General features: G+C 33.8%; 2 protein-coding genes and 1 pseudogene across 2 annotated transcripts; 1 reads left to right on the top strand and 2 right to left on the bottom strand.

Moving 5' to 3' along the window:
* The first annotated feature begins 2,832 nt into the window (after window positions 1–2,832).
* On the top strand, window positions 2,833–4,196 carry LOC133700176 (S-type anion channel SLAH1-like; annotated as a pseudogene).
* A 259-nt stretch (window positions 4,197–4,455) lies between these two features.
* LOC133699783 (uncharacterized) lies at window positions 4,456–7,550 on the bottom strand. Its single transcript, XM_062123244.1, has 2 exons — window positions 7,051–7,550; window positions 4,456–5,113 (listed from the first exon to the last, which is right to left on the bottom strand). Exons 1-2 carry the CDS (start codon window positions 7,334–7,336, stop codon window positions 4,740–4,742), a joined length of 660 nt encoding a protein of 219 aa, XP_061979228.1. The 5' UTR covers window positions 7,337–7,550; the 3' UTR covers window positions 4,456–4,739.
* Window positions 7,551–15,923: 8,373 nt separating this feature from the next.
* On the bottom strand, window positions 15,924–17,195 carry LOC133700175 (probable F-box protein At4g22030). The gene has a single exon (XM_062123721.1). It carries the CDS (start codon window positions 17,193–17,195, stop codon window positions 15,924–15,926), a length of 1,272 nt encoding a protein of 423 aa, XP_061979705.1.
* Between the last annotated feature and the right edge of the window lie 5,393 nt (window positions 17,196–22,588).

Genomic DNA, 22,588 nt, shown 5'->3' with positions numbered 1-22,588 from the left:
TTTAACTCAATATTTTTTTTTAAAATAAAAATAATATTATTTTAATTATTAAAAAATATATTATTTTAAAAAATTAACAATTTTATTCAAGTCAATTAATTGTGAGTCAACTTAAATTTATAATTGGATTAATTATTTTTTTATTTTAAGTTGATTGGATTTTAGTTTAACTTATTAAACCGATTTAAATTTTATAAATTATAATTAATAAGGTATGATTTAGATGTTGGTTTAAATAGTAAGTGAACTATTTTTTTTAATATTGATAAATGAAAGGGATAACATGATGTTTTTTTAAGTAAATGTACTGAACTAATTATCACATGAATTTGGGCAAGAATAGAGGTAAGAAATCTGCAAATCGCATGCATCCAAACCTTTATTTAGTGGACACTTTGTCATTTAAGCTATCTCTTTCCCTGTCATCAGCAAATTGCAACACCATTGATATTTGTCACAACCCACCATAAAAAGCTAGCTAGATTTTATATAATCATGTTAAAATGTATAATCAATTTAATAATTTAAACTATTTGATGTAAATTCCAAAAATAATTTTATATTACAATACCTTATATTTAATTTTATTAATTAAAATAGGATGATAAAATTTAAACTTGCGGCTATTTAGTAAACGAGATTCTAATATCATATTAAAAAACTTTATTTTAAACTATTAGAAGAATATATGAAGAATATTCTTACATTATTCACTAATAATTCTCATTTTTAGTATGTTGAGGTTGTGTATCGCATTTTACTTTACCATTGCCTAGTTGCAGAGTATTAGTCCTTGGATGTGTCAAACACTAGAGCAAATATATAGAATGCATTGCTTGTAGAAGCGATGCACCTTCATTGCTAATCCTGTAATTAAGCTAGCCTGGTTTCTACTTGGAACGACATGACATTAGTTCTCTACTTGATTCCCAACTTTCCCTTCCTTATTATGCTCATATATAATTCTGTTGACGACAATCTAGCTTGATCTCAGTCATTAACCACTAGTCTTTCAAACGTCAAAAAATCTAATAAAATTGGGACAATGACACGCATAGCATTTGTGTGGTGCTCGTGGAAAGGAAGCCAACGAAAAACCTTATCAAGCACTCGCAACAGGATATGATAATGACATTAATTTATGGTGGAAACTTGCTTCTTGTTTTCATTTCAGGCCTCAGTGGTCAGCTACCTATTTATATATATTTTGGAAATAACTTTTAATATATTATGGATGAAAACTTGTTTCATCATTTTTCTTTTGTGTTAATGGTAAGACATTGTAGAGTCAACTTCCATACTTCACACTACACGTCTCTCTAGGTTTTAAGCTTGTTATTCACGTATAGGGTGTGGTGCATTCAAGATAATCTTTCTTTCTCATAGCCTCTCCAACTGATCTGTATAAGATCTTGATTTGCCAAATAATTAAAATAAAAAACACTTGGCAATTTATTTTTTGTCTTTATTTTTGTTTTTTTAACTCAATAAGTTTACATCTTTTCTATATCTATACTTTCTGCTATGGAATTCTAACCAAACTATAGGTTAGGGGATTATCCTTTTATGCTTCTTCTTTCAATTTCTGTAAACCGCCCCTCGAAACCAGAAAGGTCGGCTATAAGCTTTGTGCTTGGAGTTCTCTCAATTGTGAATACTGAATACGAAACGTTAGAAACATGAGTGGACTCCATAACCAGGAAGACTTGGGAGTTAGGAAAACCAGGAAAACAAAAAAAAAAAAAAAGGAAGAAGAACGATCCCTTTTCTATAGTCAGCTGCAGCTCCTCCAATAGGGATAATGTATACGTCCCATTGCTTTATGGGGATTCCAATCTTGTTTAGTAATTTATACTTAGTTATCACCTTGTAACCATTAACATTCTTATCAAATCTTTCTTTTTCCTACTCATCTTCAAGTTTCCAACGCAGATCACAAGTAAAAGGGTGCTCCCTTTTAATTATACTATTCTTTTAGAGCTATAGGTCGATCGGTATTTATTCAACGCCAAAATTGTTGTTTGATAGCCACCAATTCATGCATCCTCTGACATCTATGGTGAATACACTAGTTCAGATTTAAATAACGTAGACATTTTTCTGAGGATCCTCTGACAGTTAAAGAAAGAAAAGCACTTGAAGGATAATGTTTATAAGCACTTCCAGTGATATCTTCACTTTAACTCAAATATGCCTTGCCAACCCGCCTATGGTGTATCCTAGTACTTATTTTACGAGAACAGACTGTATGTTCCAAGAGTTAATTTGATTCATGGATTGGTTTCAGCCATGGAACTTTCAGGTTCGTTATTTTTTATTATTGTACAATATCTCTGAACTCTTATGCTGGCCCTAGAAGGAACATTCTTAAAATGAAGAAGTAGGCGGTGCCAAAAAATTTATTTTGCATGTGATAAAAACAGTAAGGCTTTTATTTATTCATCCCATGAACCACTGTTTTCAATGAATTTTGCTTCTTTTGGTGTTGTGAAGTGGTATGGTTAGAAATATAATTTTTATTATTTAAATCTGTTTTTCATCTTAAATTTATCTATTTTTTAAAATTATAATCATAAAAACTATTATAATATCGAAGACGCATGAAGTTAAATGAGGGTATCTTCCAAGATTATTTTTTTTCATGTCAACAAGCAAAGCTATGTCCTCCACAGAACATGGGGCATGATAGCTTTTACACCTAATACATAGTTTTCCATTGATTTTTGTCTTGTCTCACGCCTATTTCTCTACCTATATAAGCACCCATATAGCCTAATACTGAAATTCAGGGGTTCTTATACTCATGAGGCCCACTTCCTTCAATATAGATAAATGGAAGCAACAGAGATGATCAAAATCGATGCTTTGATCATCACCAGCGAAGAACAAAATGGCTACCAAGCTGAAGTTGACAAGCCATCACAGTCTTCCATTTTAACGAGGACACATGCAGGCTACTTCAGGATAAGCCTGTCTTTTGGTACACAAGCCTTGCTACGGAAGGTCCTAAGTGAGCCTAATAATAATGGTTCACAAGATGTCTGGCACGTATTTCGTATGCTTCCTTCAATTGCTTTTCTTTTGCTATGGTGGCTTGCACTTCTGATACAAATTTCCCTCTCTTATCTATGTTCTGAAATGTTTCTTTCACTTTAACTTGGTGAAGCAAGAGTTCTTGCACTATATAGGAGTAAACTACTTGTATGCTCCTTGGATTTCATGGTTTTTGTTGCTTCAATCCTCACCTATATCTGTTTCAGAAAATATTGTTTCCTATTTTGTTGTTTGTAGCATCTTTACTGTTCCTATTGTGATGCTCGATATAAAACTAGGCCTGTGATAATACCATAGGTTTTCTGAGTGAGGGAAACTTTGCTCTCATCTAATTAATCAATCTGTATACTGTGTAACAGACTTGGAGGCCAGCTCTTTTCAAGAAATCAATGAGAAAATTCAATGTTGCATGGTGAGCTTACTCATTCACATTAACATTCCTGGCACTCGTTTCCGTTGAGTACGCAAAAGAGATTGAAGGTCATATAGCTTCAGGATTGATGCTTTGTGTTATCTGCACTGTCAAATCTGATTTTCCTTGGCTTGATGGTGCTCACTGCATTTAACACCGACAGGTTTCTCCACCAAAAGGACCCTGCACTGAATTTTTTCAGTAATTCAAAAACAAGAAATTCATATTAATTTATAATCAATTGTAAATCAAAGTCTGTATTCTTGCCAAGCAAGAGAGGAGAAAGCTCGAGTTTGAGCCTCCCTTTTGTAGATCCACCACTAATCTAAAAATTGATGGTCCAATTCACGAGGTCGACCTACCTTTTAATTACTCAGATATGCTTAATCTTCATAGTCATTACAGGACATACGAATTTTTTTTTTTTTTGGCCTTAACACAGGACATGGGGTTTCATGCACCACCGGGAGTGATTTTTGTAGGTTCCAAGTTATATGTTTTTTGGTTGGTGTCATCTTCTCCCTCCACACCCTCTGGGTTTCATCAAACCACTCTCAAGGATGAAACAAACTCTTATCATATCCGCCAAGTCTCATCTTCATCATATCGCATGGCTATTTCTAATATTATGTTTAAAGGATTGATGCTTGTGCTGGCTGCACTGTCAGCTCTGACTTTCCCTGGCTTGATGGTGCTTACTGCATTAGACACCGATATGTTTCTCCATTAAAATGATCCTGTACTGCATTTTTCCAGTCCTTCAAACACAAGAACTTCAGGTTAAATCATAGTCAATTGTAAATACAAAGCATAGTTACAGATCGAAGTTTGTAGCCTTGCAAAATACGAGAGGTGAGAACTCGAGTTTGAGCATCACTTTCTTCAATATGGCTAAAATCAAAAAAAGTTTGTCTGACTCAAAAAGAACCATTTATATTCAGAAAGGAGAGAATACCAGCAGTATATGTTCTCTAATACACCAAACAATGTTAAGAAAACAACATATCAGAATTTATGCTGACAAAAGATATCCATTATTTTTCAGCGTTAAGCTCTACATTTCACTTGTAGTGAACACAAAATGATAACCCTAATTTTACTTTCCTTTTCTGTGCGTTTCAGCTTGTCTTTTTCTCCACACTTACAGCAATGCATAGATGTCAATTAAACCCTAACCAACAATCCCATCGTGAAAATCCCCAGTGATACTATGAAAAAAAAAAACAACTATGAGGAGGATAAAAAGACTATTTAACAAGTGGGGCTCAGTTTCTCAGGTATTCTTCTTGCTGGTTGATCGTGAAAGTCCCAAGTCCATAGATTGCAACTGGCTCCGTAGGTTCTGGTTTTCTTCAAGCAAGCGATCATACTCAAGAAGGAACCCTTCAGATTGCTTACTTAGAGCAGCTGCATTGGCTTCTGATGTATTTACCTCCTTTGACTTGACTTCCAGCTCAGATTGCAGCTGTTTAAGTTTTTCTTGCAGTGTGGACACCTCTGTTTCTAAAGCTTTGGTCTCCTCAACCTTCCCATCCTCAAAACTTCGATTTTGTTTCTTTACAGCCTCCATGCTCTTCCTCCGCATACGAAGCTCTCTGATGTAATGGTGCAGGCGGTCTATCACTAGTGAAAGGAAAAGGATGGAACCTGCAAAGAGTTACCTCAAGTTTATACAGGTTGAAGAGCCCATGAGGTCTCTAGAAACAAGGAATTTGCAAAAATAAATTGCCTAGTCATTCAACTCAAAAACAAAAAATAATTTCAAAAGATTTAGAAACAGACAAAACTCTCACGTTTACAAGTGCTGCTCAGAAAAGAAGATATATGCTACAAAAGAAAGCACTTCACACCATTCCCCACATATATTATTTAAAGAAATTCGGTTTCCAACACTATGTTCTACAAGATCCATGAATAGGTTCACTGAAGAGCTGTTGCATAAAATGTAAAAAAGAGATAGCATTGCATAGCATAAAAGGTATTTAAATAAAGGTAATAGTCATTCTGGAGACACATCAAACAAACAGGGGACTGTGCGGAAGTTCTTTGCAGTAAATATGAAACTTTGTGAAGCAAGGTTTCTTTTGCACAATTTTACCAGTGCTAAATGATGAGAGAAGAATCAGAAGCAGGAAAGTATATATTTTCAAATATCCATGCCACCCGCCAAAGTTGTAAAAGTATAATGACAGCATATGTTCGGAAATGAAAAACACACATTTGAAGTTACAAAATCTGATAATGACCCAATTGCTGCACAGCATTTGAAGTTGCAGAGCATTTTGAAATGAAGAACATATGTTTGAAAAGCAGTATGTTGAATCTTATTACAAATGAGATGTTGCCTAGCATTCTAAAATGAAGGACAAGTGTTTGAAAAACATCATGATGAATCTGATCACAGCTGAGGTGTTGTACAGCATTCTGAAAAGAAAAATAGATACTGGAAGTTATATAATCCACTTTTATCTTATTGTTATTTGAGTTTATAATTCATAACCGATGTACAATAGACAAGAGAGCATATAACAGGGATAAAATCTTCGTGCAGCTGAAGAGAACTCCATTGGTGCAGAAAAATGCCATATTTGGAAGTACTTTTGCAAATACATGTATGATACAGGATGCTGTAAGTTTGACATCTTAAGGGAACCATAGGTCTGCTGGCACATGCATAGAAAAGCAGGCTATTATTGCTTCACTATATAGTAGTACTGTACAAGAGAAAAATCACAGCATGTATTGCTCTTACTTGAAGTTTAGTTGTCAAAGAATGTTTTTTAATTGAAAATAGCAGCACATTTATTCACATCTAATGGCATTACCAAGCATCAAGGCAGAGTTCAATCATCTAAAAACAGGAAAAGCAGGACAATATGTGGAGACATTGATGCTGTTTGAAATGATTTTCTTACATCGAAATAAGTATCGCATGCTAGCTTTAAGAGCTTAAACACAAAAAAAGAGAAAGAATCATCTAATTGACACTCTCCTAAAATCCTGAACAAAGAGTTCCAACTCCAAAGTTCTCCCTTGATCTAAGAAGGAAAAACGTAATATTTGGACTCTTTTGCTCAAAGTCAATCAAAATTCAGATATTGGAGTTAATCGACTCAAAAAAAAATTTCCCCACAGCACTAAACATTTGGTGATCCATCTTCCACGGTGATGGATGACACAATGCTCTCTCTCTCTCTAAATCTTAACAAGCTACCAATAAACAGGTCCAAATCAAATGCCTCATTTCATCAAATCATTCAACACGCATGGTTAGGAGGAAAAACAAGAAAAAGAAAAAAATCTCAACCTCTCAATCAAAACACACCTCTAATTTAGATATCATTCTTCAACATTAACAATGGATCTAAGACATCTCCAATCCGAAATGAAATAGCCATTATTTCACCAAATCGTGCATAAAACAGTGAAATTATCAACCCTGCCAAACCAATCGCAAACATATCTATGAAAATCTAATCTTCAGCACACATTCAATCACATTACATTAACCCCACAAAGCTCATAACTTTAACAAAACAAAAGGCCAAAACAAAAACATAACTCAAGAAACAAAGAATTATTACCCATAAGAGTAGCCTCAAGAAGATGTTTAGACATAAGAACCTGGTCTGTAGGATTAACAACACCACCAACATCGATCCCACGTTTCTGGATCTTCACCATACTATAAACACTTGAGATTAAAACCAAAAACACTGTCCCTGCAACTGTCTTAACCATGACTGGTCCACGCCCTCTTTTGAGTCGATCCAAGCTCATTATCAGAAACTTCCTTAATGGGGACTTGAAAACAAATAATAATATCATTGCCATCTCTGAAAATATCACCGCAAACAAAAGCTGAATCATGTTTAGTGTTCTTTTTGGAAAAGATTGAGACTTTTTGTGTTAGAGATTGTAAAGATGGAGTCTTTGGGTGCTCAAGATCAAGAGTTTTTGTGGGTTTGAGGTACTTTTAGCAATGAGGATGGTGATCAAAGAAAAATTACAGAGATCACATAGAAGAAGGTTTTTATTGGATGGAATGGAGGCTAGTTTGGAGGCTTCCTTGAAATTTCTTTTATTGATTGATATAAGACGATAGAAATCATATATGGACTCTATATCTTTCACATTTAGTCAAATTAATCCTCTACTAGGCAACTAAACAAATTAATACTCAACTAAGCAACCAAGAAATGTTATGATGCAAAACAAAATAGACACACAATTTTTTTTTATCAATAGTGATTATAGCTTGAGCACTGTAAAACGCGCGTCTAGAAAAATAGGATCATGGCTCCAATATTTTCAATCCAAAATACAAAAAACTAGACTATATATATATGTGTGTGTACTGTCCATGATCCATAAAAATGGGAAAGGAGGGTCATGGCCAAGTATAAAGTATAGATGCTGATTGGAGTAAATGTTGAAACTTGAGGGACTTTGTGTGACTTTTGTCCTCAACATTTTAATTACATGTCTTCTTTTTCAGGACAATTCGTTTCCCCGTCAGAAAGGGCGAAAAATGTCTTTTCCCTCCCTAGAAAGGTTTTTTTCCTTTATATTTTGTACACCTCACAGTACTTTTTGAAGGTTTCTTGTATTTAAATTAATTTAAGGATTCAATTTTTTATTTTTTCTTACACTTAGAGCATGTGCATCTCTGTGTCCGCTGTACTTTTGCCAATAAATTATTGAAATACAAGTGCTCAAACTCATTATTATTATTATTATTATTATTATGAAAAAAAGCTTCAACCTCATGGATCCTATATAGTATATGGTATGCTAAAATTATTTGATATTGCTGCTGATAGTGATGAATACCAGAACTCTATTTTTGTCCAAGGACTGCTTTCCAATAGCATTTCGAAAGTGGAAAGTGAAGGTTAAAATAGGCATCTACCACGATGCCTCAAATGAAATTATGAATAATTAAGAAGACTTGGATTAGGATTTCTAATTTAAGGATTTAGTATTTATATTTTCTAATTCTTATCATCAATAACAAATAGATGAAGTAAAATGCAAATCTATTTATATATATATATATAAAAAAGTCTTTAAATGCTTTCCAATAACAAATCATTCTTGGCTTCTTTTTTTTTAATTACATAGAATCATACTTATTATTATTATTATTAAATCTAATCCAAGCTTACGGGTATATTTACGACTTGAAATTTAATTTAAGATAAGTTTCTAGTTAAACTAGATAAAATATTGACCTAGTCAATTTTATTCGACCTAGTTGAATTTCTAGCTAGTAAGTCAATTAACTTGATTAAATCTTATTTAAACCAACCAAGTTAACAAAAATAAAAAATTGTTGTTTTAATAAAAATAGTTCATTTGAGTTAACTTAATTACCTAAAAATTGTCACAATAACTTGATAATCCAATTTTTTTTTTTTAAGGAAGTGGCTGCGAGGGCTCATGCAAAAAATGGTTTCTTGGTGGCCCCTTTTGTAATTAATTCAATAAAGAAAATTACAAATGAGCTACATCATTCTACATCATACAATAGAGAATTAGCCTCGAATATATTACCGACAAATATATATATATATATATATATATATATATATATATATATATATATATATATATATATATATGAAGTATAATTAAGCATTGACAAAGGGGACCACATATTTTACCGACACCAATTTAATTATAATTTCTTTTTAACAAACCCTAAATGTTAAGAAATCGACGTCAGGAAGCATAAAAGGGGTGACAAAGCATGAAAATGGACTAAGAATTAGTTTGGTTGGTGGAGGGTAGCTAGGTCCAGCTCCATGCTTTCTGTAAAAAGGATAATATTTGAAAGCAAAACTACCTCGTCATGGTTTTCGTTGTTGATCCCATCACTCTCCTGCAGGTCCCTTCCTCGAGGCGCCCCAGTTTCAGAAGCATTAGGCTGCCTATGCTCAATGTGTCTTTAACCAATTCTTCTCATATTTGTGCATCAAGCTGTGTGAGAGGATATATATTTTAAGGATAGGTTTATATCTTTCTAAAATAAATAAATAAAACAAAAGAAGATATTCATTTTGACTCTTCTGACTTTGTTTTTTTCGAGATAATAGTCAAAATGAGTATTTTTATTAATATATTATATGTTGTTCCAAGGACAAAAGTTATATGTAAGCTACTTAAGGGAACGTTTGGTACTGCGTTTGTACCTGCGTTTCCTTAAAATTTGAAATTTTTTTTTTCTAAAATTGAGTGGGGTTTGTACTTTTTGGATCGTTTTGATGTGCTGATGTCAAAAATGATTTTTAAAAAATAAAAAAATATCATTGGCATGCATTTCAGCACGAAAAGCTATTTGAAAAGCACCCACAACCACACTGCCAAACACGCTCTTAATCACTAGCAACATGAATCGTCAGGGATTGTGAAATCACAGGATATCTATATATATATAGACAGTCTTAACTCTCAAGCAACAACCCACTAGGTAGCTAGAGCGTTCTTCTCTGTCTGAAAAGCGATAAAATTATTGAATAATCAAATTTTATTATGTTTGGTTGAATATTACAGGATCATGTAGTAGCTCTTTCTCAAAAAGAAAAAAAGAAGAAGAAAAAGAAGAAGATGATGCATGTAGCTTAAGGTGGATGAACTAATTACCTGTAATTACAACAAGAATATGTGATTAACAACATCCATCCATCATTACCTGCGCTAAAAGCTAATCACCTTTTGGGGCATGCATGTTACTGATGGACTGTTCTTGTAAGAATATTGTGAAAGAGGAAAAGATCATGGTGATAGGATGGATAAACTACTTACCAATCTGATCACTTTGCCAAATAATGATGAGGGCTGGTGCGTGTGATGTCCTCTGTGATCACATGAAAATGCTAGCTACTGGCTTAACCATTTTTTATTAATTAATTCGTAGAGGTTGGCCGAATTGCAACTAATTAAATTCCTCTAATTTGCTTTTGTCAATTTTCTAAATTTGAAGGGCTTAATATACCTTTATCCTGTCTTTTTAAATTTAACCTTGATATCTTGATGGGTGTAGTTTAATTGATAAGGTCTTAGATTATCAATTCGAGTCTCACAAATCTCGAGACTACTAGAGGCTTGCATAATTGTTAACTTTATGGCCTGTAGGATTAGTCAAAGTGCACACAAGCTGGTCTAGACATTCATGTTTTTTTTTTAAAAAAAAGCTCCGCCTAGGGGTCAACTTGTGTATTGGCTCTGGCTAAATTAAATTTGTGAATTTGAAGGGCTTAATAAGCCCTTATCCTGTCTTTTTAAATTTAGCTCCGCCTAGTGGTCATCTTGTTGCCTTGTCGACTTGTGTATTGGCTTTGGCTAAATTAAACTAAATAGAATTTTACCCAATGATATATGTTCATTGGTTAAAATCTGATCAAAATTTATTAGATGAATATTTAGTTACTATCGAGTTACCTTGATATATGTTTATTAGTTACAATTTGATCAAAACACCGACAGTTTGTGTCCGTCGTAGTATTCCAGATGCGAAGAAAATTGTTCCCTTTCTCAGTTCATTGTGCAGCACACCGACAAACACAAACCGTTGGTGTCATCTAGAGACGAAGAGAACTGTTCCCTTTCTCCTGACACTGTTCACAGTAAAAAACACCAAGGGAAATACCGTCTAAAACACCGATGAAAACATTGACGAATTGTGTCCATTGGTGAATTCCAGAGGGGAAGGGAACTATTCCCCTTCTCATGTCAGTGATGGCAATTAAAGTGCATTGAGTGACTGTCAGGTTCCCAAGAGAATTACCGATGGGCTGCAAATTTCAATGCCTTGTTAATTAATGCATCTCTAATTGTGTACTGTTTAATTTTTTTTTTTGACGGAATCACAAACGGACTGTCAAAAATTTAAAGGGTTTTTTTGAAAATTTTAGTGCGAACTAAAAATTTCAAGGTGAATTTACCGAGGGAATCACCCACGGATTAATTAAAAATAATATTATTTAATATTTCATGATAAAAACATAGTATAAAACCCATCAAGGATGTTGAAAGTTCATTTTGTTTTCTCTTATTTTTGCAATTCTCTCTTCACTCTCTCTGCTAATCCTCTCTCACTCAAATCCTCTCTTGTATTGTAGTTTCAAGTAGTAGAATTTAACGTTTTTACTATCAACACGATTAAAAGTTATGTATGGTGAATCTTTTGACTTATTTTCCTCTTATTTTTCTTATTTGTTTTCATTTTATTAACAATATATTTTTTTAATCACATGTAGATAAACTCTAAAATTAAGCACACCATTAAGGTAAGCATTTTTTATTCCTAAAGCTTATATTTGTTTTTGTCTATTTTATTGTCTACATTGCAATAATGTTTTATTCTGTTTGTTGAATTTTAATTGTTATTATTAAATTTGTGGTATAAATGTTAATTGAATATACATGATTAAATTTTATTTTATTTTTTCTATTTTATTGTCTTCATTGCAATAATGTTTTATTATTTTGTTGAATTTTAATTGTTATTGTCAAATTTGTAGTATAAATGTTAAATGATTATATAGGATTAAATTTTATTTTATTTTTCTATTTTATTGTCTACATTGCAATAATATTTTATTGTTTTGTTGAATTTTAATTGTTATTGTCAAATCTGTAGTATAAATGTTAGTTAAATATATAGGATTAAATCTAATTACAAAAGTTTCTTGTCAATTTAGGATTAAAAATATTATCGTGTTGAAAATGAGATGAAATTGAATAATCCAAAATTGTTATTAGAAGTAAATTAAAATTAACTGATTTGTGGCATATATTTTGTATATTTGTAGGATTGCAAATTCTAGGTAATTTCTATTATAAAGGAGGTGCTGCCGAAATTGTTTTTTTTAAATCAAAATTAATTATGTAAATATTCATCAAATTTGTGTAGATGCATAGAGAAAAATTAACTACACGTCGTGAGCACATGATTGCACCTAGTTATTCTAGTAGCGATGATGACAACAACATGTCATTAGGTGTTGACCAAGAAGAGACACCTACATCAACTCATTATGTTGCCTCTTTCAATGTTGTTCCACAACATAGAGGCGGTGTTCCTTCATAGCGGGTTCTATTCACCTGCAAGTATGAGACGCATTGGAAGAACAATCTTTTATGTAAGTTTGTTTTGCATTTAACAATTTATGAACAACTAGTATTTCATTAATTTTATCGATTTTCAGGTTCACAAATATTAAGGTCGCCTAAGTAATAACATCGGTGTTTAAATCGTCGATGAAGATTCCATTGATTCAATGGAGTCAGGTTTGTAAATATCCTGATTGGAAACCTTATGTCGATGCATTGTTTACAAGATTTAATGTTAATGTTAACTATTTTTTTTTATGTAAATTCATTTACTTTATTTAGATTATTGATTTATTTTTCATAAATTGTTAATGCAAGGGTAAATTTAAATGGGATACAAAAAATGACAATGTTGCGAGGAGGTTTTAGGAGAATTACGCTACAACTATGTAACAACGAAAACAATATGATATTTATTTTTTATTTTAAGTATTAAAATTTCATTTATCATTAACTCATATAGAATACGTTTGTATCATATAGGTTGTGTGCTTTTTGGTATGAGGCGTAAAAAAAACTAAAAAATATACCAAAGAAAATACTCTATCAAATTGGAATGACGTGATGGTTTGGAAGGATTTCAGGCCGCCAAACATCCCGAAGGATATATGGGTAGAATATATTCAGCACTTGACATTTGAGCATTTCATAGGACGCTTGCAGTCCGGTAAGGGGAACCGGAGCCGGCAAATTCACTGTTCAGTTACCACGCATATCGACGACTGTGTTCCTTTTGTTTCGCATGCGAAGCGAATGATAAGATTAATTTTAATTACATCCATATTAAATTAATTTGTTTTTATTTATAAATATATTTAAGTTGCAACATTTTTTTTTCTTACAGGTTACGACTCTTGAACGTGAGTCGAGCCCAATAAAGCTTTTTGTGGCGACATATGAACGGAGTGAAGACCACCAAAAGAGAATGCAACAGTTCATCGACAACCACGCTCAACACTTTGTGGTATGTTCATTCAACCATTTTTTTTATAAGTTATTATTTTCTTGAATTGAATTTGATGATTTTAGTTTTTATTTCTAGGAGACATATAACAACAAGTTAATGGAGAGACACTGAAACGATCCTTCAACCCACCTAGATTTCGATTCAGATTTGTGTATGAAGGCGGGATCATTTGGTAGACCCAATATAAATCGAATGTACGAACTCTTCAACACTACGACCGAGAACTTGTGGACAACCTGTAGTGTTTCAACCGTTGGGAGCTCACAATCAGAATCGAGCACCTAATCTTAGGAGTTCGCGGCCTTATAACAACATACGACCCATCTCACCTAAAATAGTCATAGACATGAGATCACAGTTGGGTGGTACGTGTGCTCCGCCTTTTTAGTTGTATGGTTCGAGGAACGACCAGCCTCCTCCAGCGTCGCTATTGTTCTAGTTTAATTTTATTTGAACATATACATTTGTAATGAATATATGGATTTTATATTATTCAAATTTATTTTTTTAATTATTTTCTTTTTTTGTTCAAAAGATTTTTTTAAAAATACATGTTAAAATTATTACAGACGGATATACTGATAGACACCATTCGTCAGTATATTCCAGAGAGTTTGAAACAATTTACTCCATATGCCACTATCACCGACAAAATAATTTCATCGGTATTTTACAAATAGTTGAAATAAAATTACAATAAATGACACTACCAATCACCAATGGAATAATTTTGTCGGTGTGTTAAAGCGGATATTTTTTTTTACCAGGTATTTTCTGTTTGTAAAACCATTGGTGTTTTTTCTTTACCGATAGAAATGCTGACATAAATGAAATTACCGACAGACGGTTTTTGTCCGTGAATCTGTCAATAAAATTCTTGCCAACGGAATGGTATGGTAAATATCGACAAAAAATTCTGTCGGTAAAACTATTAAATGTGGTAATGGTTATAGTATTTTTATTTACACCAGATTTAGTACCCAGTTCTGAAATTCATAATCCTTTTTAATTGAGACATACATAAAAAAAATCTGAAGTACCTACCCAACCAAATATTCAGGCTTTAAAATAGGTTGGATCATGTTTAATAACTATGTTTTTACTATTTTTTAAATTTACGTGTTTATGGGTATGGTTGTAGAATTAAAAAAATATCGAGATTATATTTTGTACTCAAATTAAGCATCAAAACTTTTTGGTCAACACCGCAAGATACAAAGTATAGATTAATTAGTGGTTCAGAGTGCTCAAGTTTAATAATGCAACCACACAACTTGCTAGTTAAAGCGTTAAACAACCGGATTAATTAACTGATCTAGAAATGAGTATTGAACACCATGATATAAAACTTTATAATAAGTTCTATCACATGTAATTTTGCAATTAAAAACAATTATTAAATCTATTCTGGCTTGACAAATGAAAATTAATCTAATCAATACAATTAATTTGATTGGTTAATCTGATTAAAATCTAATTTAACTTTTAAAAAATAAAATACTATTATTTAATTATCTTATATCAATCCATACAAAGTGACTTGAATCTTACGATAGGCCACAGGACATGCTGAATTTAATAACTTTGAATTTAAGATGCTTATGGTTGACCTTAGCAATGAATCTATAAATGTTTACAGATAATTTAGTTGCATATAAACAAAAATCTAATAAGAAAAATCAATTAGACTATTTCTTGCTACGTCTAAATTTGGGCGCTTTGACTGGCTGGTTACTTTGACCTTCAGCAAGACAAAGACTCCTCCAGAGGACATGAAAAACTTATTTTTATCAATCCTAGCCCTAACAGTCCTGTTATTAAACCTCTTTCCCGCAAGTTAATACAATGATTTTGCAGATTAACTCTTCATGCAGAATCTAATCCAAGCTAAATTTAAAATTAAATTAAATAAAAATTAATTCGATGAATTTAAAATTAAATTTGAAATTGGGGCTGGATTTATTAACATGGGCCATAACCCAAGTCATTGTAAACACTCTATATCAAGATGATGTTTACGGCACGCCAATTTTTTTTTTGTTTTTTAGGAACGCCAAATATTGATGTTGGGGTTATATAATAATAAGAAAATTGTCTTTATTGTATAACAATGGGATTAACCGATGATAATGTTGATTTAATTATCTTAAAAATTGTCAACCAAGTCTACAATATAGGCACACTAATTAATTAACAAAGTAATAGACACCAAATAAAGTGAAAAAAGAAATCAAAGGCACTATTATGACGATGAATGAGTGTTGTTAATTATATGAACAAAAATCATGTTAGTATATCATATACAAAAAGAATCAACAAATCATATATATTAACAAGGAGGTACTTGATGATTAAGCTCCCAATTACTTAGCACTAGAAAAGCTTGCTTCCAAATTCTTCTCCAGTATCCTCCTCAATATTTCTCAAAGAAGATGAAGCTGCAAGGTTTTTGAGGTCTGATAGGCTCCTGCCTAGCTGTAACGCCACCTTCATTTCATACACTTGTCCATTTTCTCTTCCCCATACATTTGTCTCGTTTATGTTTGATTCTATAGATTCTTCCATGAGCTTAAAGAAACCTGCATTGCTTCTATACATCTCAAATATCATCCCAACTTGGCCTCCATGCTCCATTGCATTCACTACGCTTGCCAAGGCACCACCACCAACTCCTAATATCACAGCCCACGGGTTAGTAGTTCCTACGAAAGCTGACCCCAAAGCTCCAAGACCGGTAAGTAGAGGGCCAGAAAACGCCAGCACCTTGTGAGCTTTCAAGGCCTTTCCACTCAATCTCAAGTAATCTGCCTTGTCTTTTCTCTTCAAAACCCCAACAATCTCTCTCATTTCATCTTCCAACTCTCTATTCCACCCATTTCCTTCTATCTTCCTACCGAGCCCTTTCGCTTGTTTTCGCCTTTGTTGAGGCCACCAAACTGCAGGCTCTACACTTGATGGGTATCTTTCAAGCATGGCGCCTAATAATGGAAGTGGATATGCCTTGTCTAAAGCCAAAACATTCTCCGTTGCTTCGTTGACATCACTAACAGTAGGACTGCCAACGGACAACAAAGTTTGAATCTGGCCGTGAAGCTGCTTGAACAACCTAGCAGCATTCCTTTGCTCTTCAGCAAGTTGTGATGGCTGGATCTTATTCATTATCGCCAACATTCCGGTTGCTGCAAGATATAGTATCGTCGAAGATACCTTGAGTCCTGCAAGTGGTTCACCACTTGCACTAGCGGCTGCAAGTCCACACATGGTGGCTGCGGTGAGAGTCATAGCATGAATGGAGCTCAGAAGCAGGTGGTTCCAGTTATCTCTTTGCTCTCCAATGTTCTTGTGCATCTCAATTCTATCTGCCACAGCCTCCATGATTGCGTGAAGCTTGGCAACCACCACTGGATCAGAACTACTGGTCTTGGGACCGGATCCCTTCTCCATTTGTGTAGTTACCGGAATTGCATAACCACCTGATCTAAGGCTCAGTTCTTCAATAAAATCTTTGCTAGAAAGCCTTGGTAGAGATAGAGGGCCGATCGGGATTTTCGGTCCATTTATAGTGGCTCTGACTAATGTTTTATGACTGCAGAAAGAGGATGAAGAACCTGAAACCACCATGCCTGAAACTTGAAGACTTGCCATGGTTGAATACTGAATCTATGATCTAATCTTACTATATATATGTCTTTGAAGGAAGTTGTTGTCTTGAATGGTATGGTGAAGGCTGGCCTGCGTTAACGTCTCAAGGCTCCGAAGAAATGTGATGTGAAATGAATTGGGTTTGAGGTTCAGCAAGGCTTGGTATTTATACTAGGAGAAGGGTGTGGACCAAGATGTGAAGGAAAAAGTCTAATGGTTGAAACATAGAAGTTTGAATAGGTTTTCGTAGCTCACAAATTGGATTAGACTATTTCTTATGTTAGGGTTCGATCGGACGTACTGGTTCAAGTCAACAGGTGATGGCTATGGCAGACTTTGGGTTTCCTGTGTATGAAAAGGACTTTCAATATCAACAGACGAGTTTTCTTACATGCCTTCAAGTTGAAACAGACAAACCATCACAAGACAAAAATCTCTTAATTATATTTGGCAAGAGGTTCACCTGTAGTAAATGTTTAATCACATAGTGCATATGCATGCCAATAATGCAAGGAACAACTACCATATTAATTATACCCTTAATAATAATAATAATAAATACTCCCTAACAAAATTAATTAACATTGTTTTTAGCGAATATTATTGTGATCACATTAATTTCTTAAAAATGGGGAGGATATTGTGAATCCAGCCTCAAGAATTTTTTTTTTTTAGTTCAACAGTAGGTCTAACGAATATTAATTAACAACCATTTGGAGTAGCTATGGCTACCGGATTTTGAACGTTTGAATGTATAATTGTGATTATTTTTTAAAATATTTTTTTTATTTAGATAAGTATTAAAATAATATATTTTTTATTTTTTAAAAATTATTTTTGATATCAGCACATTAAAATGATATAAAAATATCAAAACATATTAATTTAAAGTAAATAAAAAAATAAAATAAAATTTAAATTTTCTCAAAAATATTTTTGAAACACAAAAACAAATAGGGTTTTTATAGTTTTACTTATATAATTTTTTATCAGTATTTACACTCACAGTTTGACGAGAAATATTTTACTAACAAGCTCTGAATAAAAACAGTTTGTCGATAAAACTCTCGTCAATAATTTTTTTTTTCTGTTGGTGAGGCCATCGATAATAAATTTATTGTGGATTCCCTCGAGATGTTTACCATATAACTGATGAAATACCGTATTCAATTTTGTTGGTATTTTTATTTTTTTGTCGGTATATCCGTCGCTAAATATAACATATCACCAATTAAATACCATCTATAATTTTGTTGAAGAGTTAATAATTGGAGTGACATTTACAGTAATTATTTTTCAACCTTTTGAAATATACCGCTGGAAGTTTTTCATCGGTAAGGCCCTCCAGTAATAAATTAAAATATATTTTTTAAAAAATATATTGAACATAAGTAGAAAAAAATTAAAATAATCAAATCAAATATATAAAATCAAATTAAATTAATATAAAAATTAAATATTTATTATAAATTTAAATACTTGTACTTTTAAATACAATAAATCTGAAACAAATGTTGTGCTGCGGAACAAAGAATAAAACTAAAATAGAGGCGGCGTAGGAGGAGGAGGTTGGTCGTCGCTAGAACCATGGGGCCAATAAGGAGGAACAAATGAATCACCCATGTGTGATCTAATCTCCATTACCATTTGACGGAGTTTTTCATAATCCTTAGTGAGTCGTTCATATTTTTCATTAAGATATGTTGTTTGTTCTTGTAATTGTTGGTTTAACATCGCTTCGAACTCAAGAGTTTGAATGCTTAAAACTGATTGCGAGCATCCAATAATCGAAGCACTACAGGTTGTCTGTAAATTCTCGACCGTAGTGTTAAAGAGTCCATCCACCTGATTTTTATCGGGTGCCCCGATGATCCTGTTTCCAAACACAAATCCGGATTGAGATTCGGATAGGTCGAATGATTGTCCATGTTCTCTCCTTTAAGTGGTTATTGTATATATCATGGAAAGAAAAAATAAATTCATCAAATTGAATGAAATTATAACTTAATAAAAACAATGGTTGAAAACCAACATACCACAAAATGCCAAAATAGAAATAACACTGTAGGAGAGTTGTATGCTGCGTTTGGGAAGGATGAATCGCTCCCGAAAAGGAATCTATTGATTCTCTCCCAATTGGTTGGACCGTAGGTGTGATGATTTACTTCACGGGCGAGGTTTCTGGTTCAAGTCCAGGATGGCCTAGCTGCGCCAAAGAAAAGAAAAGAATAGAAGAAGCATCTGACTCCTTCATATATGCTCCACTTGGCTCGGGGGGATATAGCTCAGCTGGTAGAGCTCCACTCTTGCAATTGGGTCGTTGTGATTACGGGTTGGATGTCTAATTGTCCAGGCGGTAATGATAGTATCTTGTACCTGAACCGGTGGCTCACTTTTTCTAAGTAATGGGGAAGAGGAAAAAAACTTACTACTGAAAGACTCTACTATGACAAAGATAGGCTGTCAAGAACGTAGAGGAGGTAGGATGGGCAGTTGGTCAGATCTAGTATGGATCGTACATGGATGATAGTTGGAGTCAGCGGCTCTCCTAGGGTTCCCTCATCTGGGATCCCTGGGGAAGAGGATCAAGTTGGCCCTTGCGAACAGCTTGATGCACTATCCTCCTTCAACCCTTTAGTGAAATACGGAAAAAGGAAGGAAAATCCATGGACCGACCCCATCGTCTCCACCCCGTAGGAACTACAAGATCGCCCCAAGGACGCCTTCGGCATCCAGGGGTCGCGGATCGACCATAGAACCCTGTTCAATAAGTGGAACGCATTAGCTGTCCGCTCTCAGGTTGGGCAGTAAAGGTCAGAGAAGGGCAATCACTCATTCTTAAAACCAGCATTCTTAAGACCAGAAAATGGGGCAAAATGGGGGGGGGGGGAAGCTCCCAATTCCTGGGTTTCCTGTAGCTGGATCCTCCGGAACCACAAGAATCCTTAGTTAGAATGGGATTCCAACTTAGCACCTTTTGAGATTTTGAGAAGAGTTGCTCTTTGGAGAGCACAGTACGATGAAAGTTGTAAGCTGTGTTCGGGGGGAAGTTATTGTTTATCGTCGGCCTCTATGGTAGAATCAATCGGGGGCCCGAGAGGCGGTGGTTTACCCTGTGGCAGATTTCAGCGGTTCGAGTTCGCTTATCTCCAACTCGTGAGCTTAGTCGGTACAAAGCTATACGATAGCACCCAATTTTTCCGATTCGGCAGTTCGATCTATGATTTATCATTCATGGACGTTGATAAGATCCTTCCATTTAGCAGCACCTTAGGATGGCATAGCCTTAAAGTTAAGGGCGAGGTTCAAACGAGGAAAGGCTTACGGTGGATACCTAGGCACCCAGAGACGAGGAAGGGCATAGTAAGCGACGAAATGCTTCGGGGAGTTGAAAATAAACGTAGATCCGGAGATTCCTGAATAGGTCAATCTTTCAAACTGCTGCCGAATCCATGGGTAGGCAAGAGACAACCTGGCGAACTGAAACATCTTAGTAACCAGAGGAAAAGAAAGCAAAAGCGATTCCCGTAGTAGCGGCGAGCGAAATGGGAGCAGCCTAAACCGTGAAAACAGGGTTGTGGGAGAGCAATACAAGCGTCGTGCTGCTAGGCGAAGTGGTGGAGTGTTGCACCCTAGATGGAGAGAGTCCAGTAGTCGAAAGCATCACTAGCTTACGCTCTGACCCGAGTAGCATGGGGCACGTGGAATCCCGTGTGAATCAGCAAGGACCACTTTGCAAAGCTAAATACTCCTGGGTGAGGGGATGAATGATTGTCCATGTTCTCTCCTTTAAGTGGTTATTGTATATATCATGGAAAGAAAAAATAAATTCATCAAATTGAATGAAATTATAACTTAATAAAAACAATGGTTGAAAACCAACATACCACAAAGTGCTGAGCTCGACTATCCATGAACTGTTGTATGTTTTTTTACGGTCATCACTTTGCATGTGAGTTTCAATAAAAAGTTCTATTAGGCTTGACTCGCATCCAAAAATTGTAGCCTATAAAATAAAAATATTATTAGTTAAATATATTTATAAAAAATAACAAATGAAAAATTAAAGTAATAAAAAAATCTTACCATATGCTTCACATGCAAAACAAACAGAATAGAAATTAAACTTCTTTGACCACCGCTAGAAAAAAATCTGGTAATTAGTATTCACTTGATATAAGGTTTATATGATTATAGAGATAATAAAAATGGTTTGGTTTGTGTATTCACTTGATATAAGGTTTATATGATTATAGAAACAGAATGATAGGTTTATATGATTATAGAGATAATCATAATTAGTATTCACTTGATATAAGGTTTATATGATTATACAAACAAAATGATAATCTTGTATAGATGCATATTTACTAAGAATTGGTTTGGTTTGTGTAGAGTAATTGACATAATAAAAATACCTATAACTTTTTATTTGATTTTTAGATCACACACAAATTTAACAAAAGGTTTTCAGCTTTAAAGGAGGGGTGGCTCAATATAATTCGAGACTGGAAAAACCTTCAAATTAGGTTGTTAGAAACAATTTTGTTATTTTTTTTAATATATTTTTAGATTTTCTAATTTGTTTATAACTTTTATAATTTTTTTCTTTTTAATTAGGAATCTTAGTTTTGTTTAGGTAAGGTTTAAACAGAAAACATTCCGTAATAAAATTTATTATAATTTTTGTGTGGAGACAATTTTTTTTCAACAAAACTCTGTATTCTCATGCTTTTTGCTCTTTTTTTTTTCTCATGCGCCAAAAGTCTGATATCTCAACCGATTCCAAGTACAAAAAATTATCCAAAGCAGCAAGCAATTACTTGAAACTTGAAAGCCACAAAAGTAGCTATAAAGCTGCAAGATAAATGTTTTTTTTTTATTTCCATATGAATCACAATTTGAATTTTTTATAGCCACGCCTGATCGACGGACTATGTCTGTATGTCATATACACACCCTGCTATAGCAGTAGGAAAAGAGAATTAGTCAGCATAATTAAACAACTCTAGGAGTTGACATTTGGAAGCAGAGGCCATATTATAATGTAATACTAAAAAATAGTAAAAATCTTGGACTTGCATGCAAGCTTTTCAGATTCTGTCTATCTTGAACATGAGTGCTGAAGGACGAGATTGTGTCAAGGTTCCCTGTGTCAATGTCAGGCCGACATGAGCATATGGTATAGAACAGCTGAAATGAAGTAAAATGCAGACTAGTCTATCAAATTGGCCACTATCATTTAAGTTGTAGAAATCACAAGATTGGCTGTTCAACAAGAATCCACACAAAGGAAAGAAAATTGGGGTAAAGCACTCGGTTCGTGACACAGAACATACTGAAAATCACAAAAAAATCATTCATTAGTAAAGCAAAAAAAAAAAAAAAAAACTGAG

This window comes from Populus nigra, chromosome 7 (assembly GCF_951802175.1).
Source record: "Populus nigra chromosome 7, ddPopNigr1.1, whole genome shotgun sequence".
Taxonomy (NCBI): domain Eukaryota; kingdom Viridiplantae; phylum Streptophyta; class Magnoliopsida; order Malpighiales; family Salicaceae; genus Populus; species Populus nigra.
This window is presented reverse-complemented; position numbering and strand designations above follow the sequence as displayed.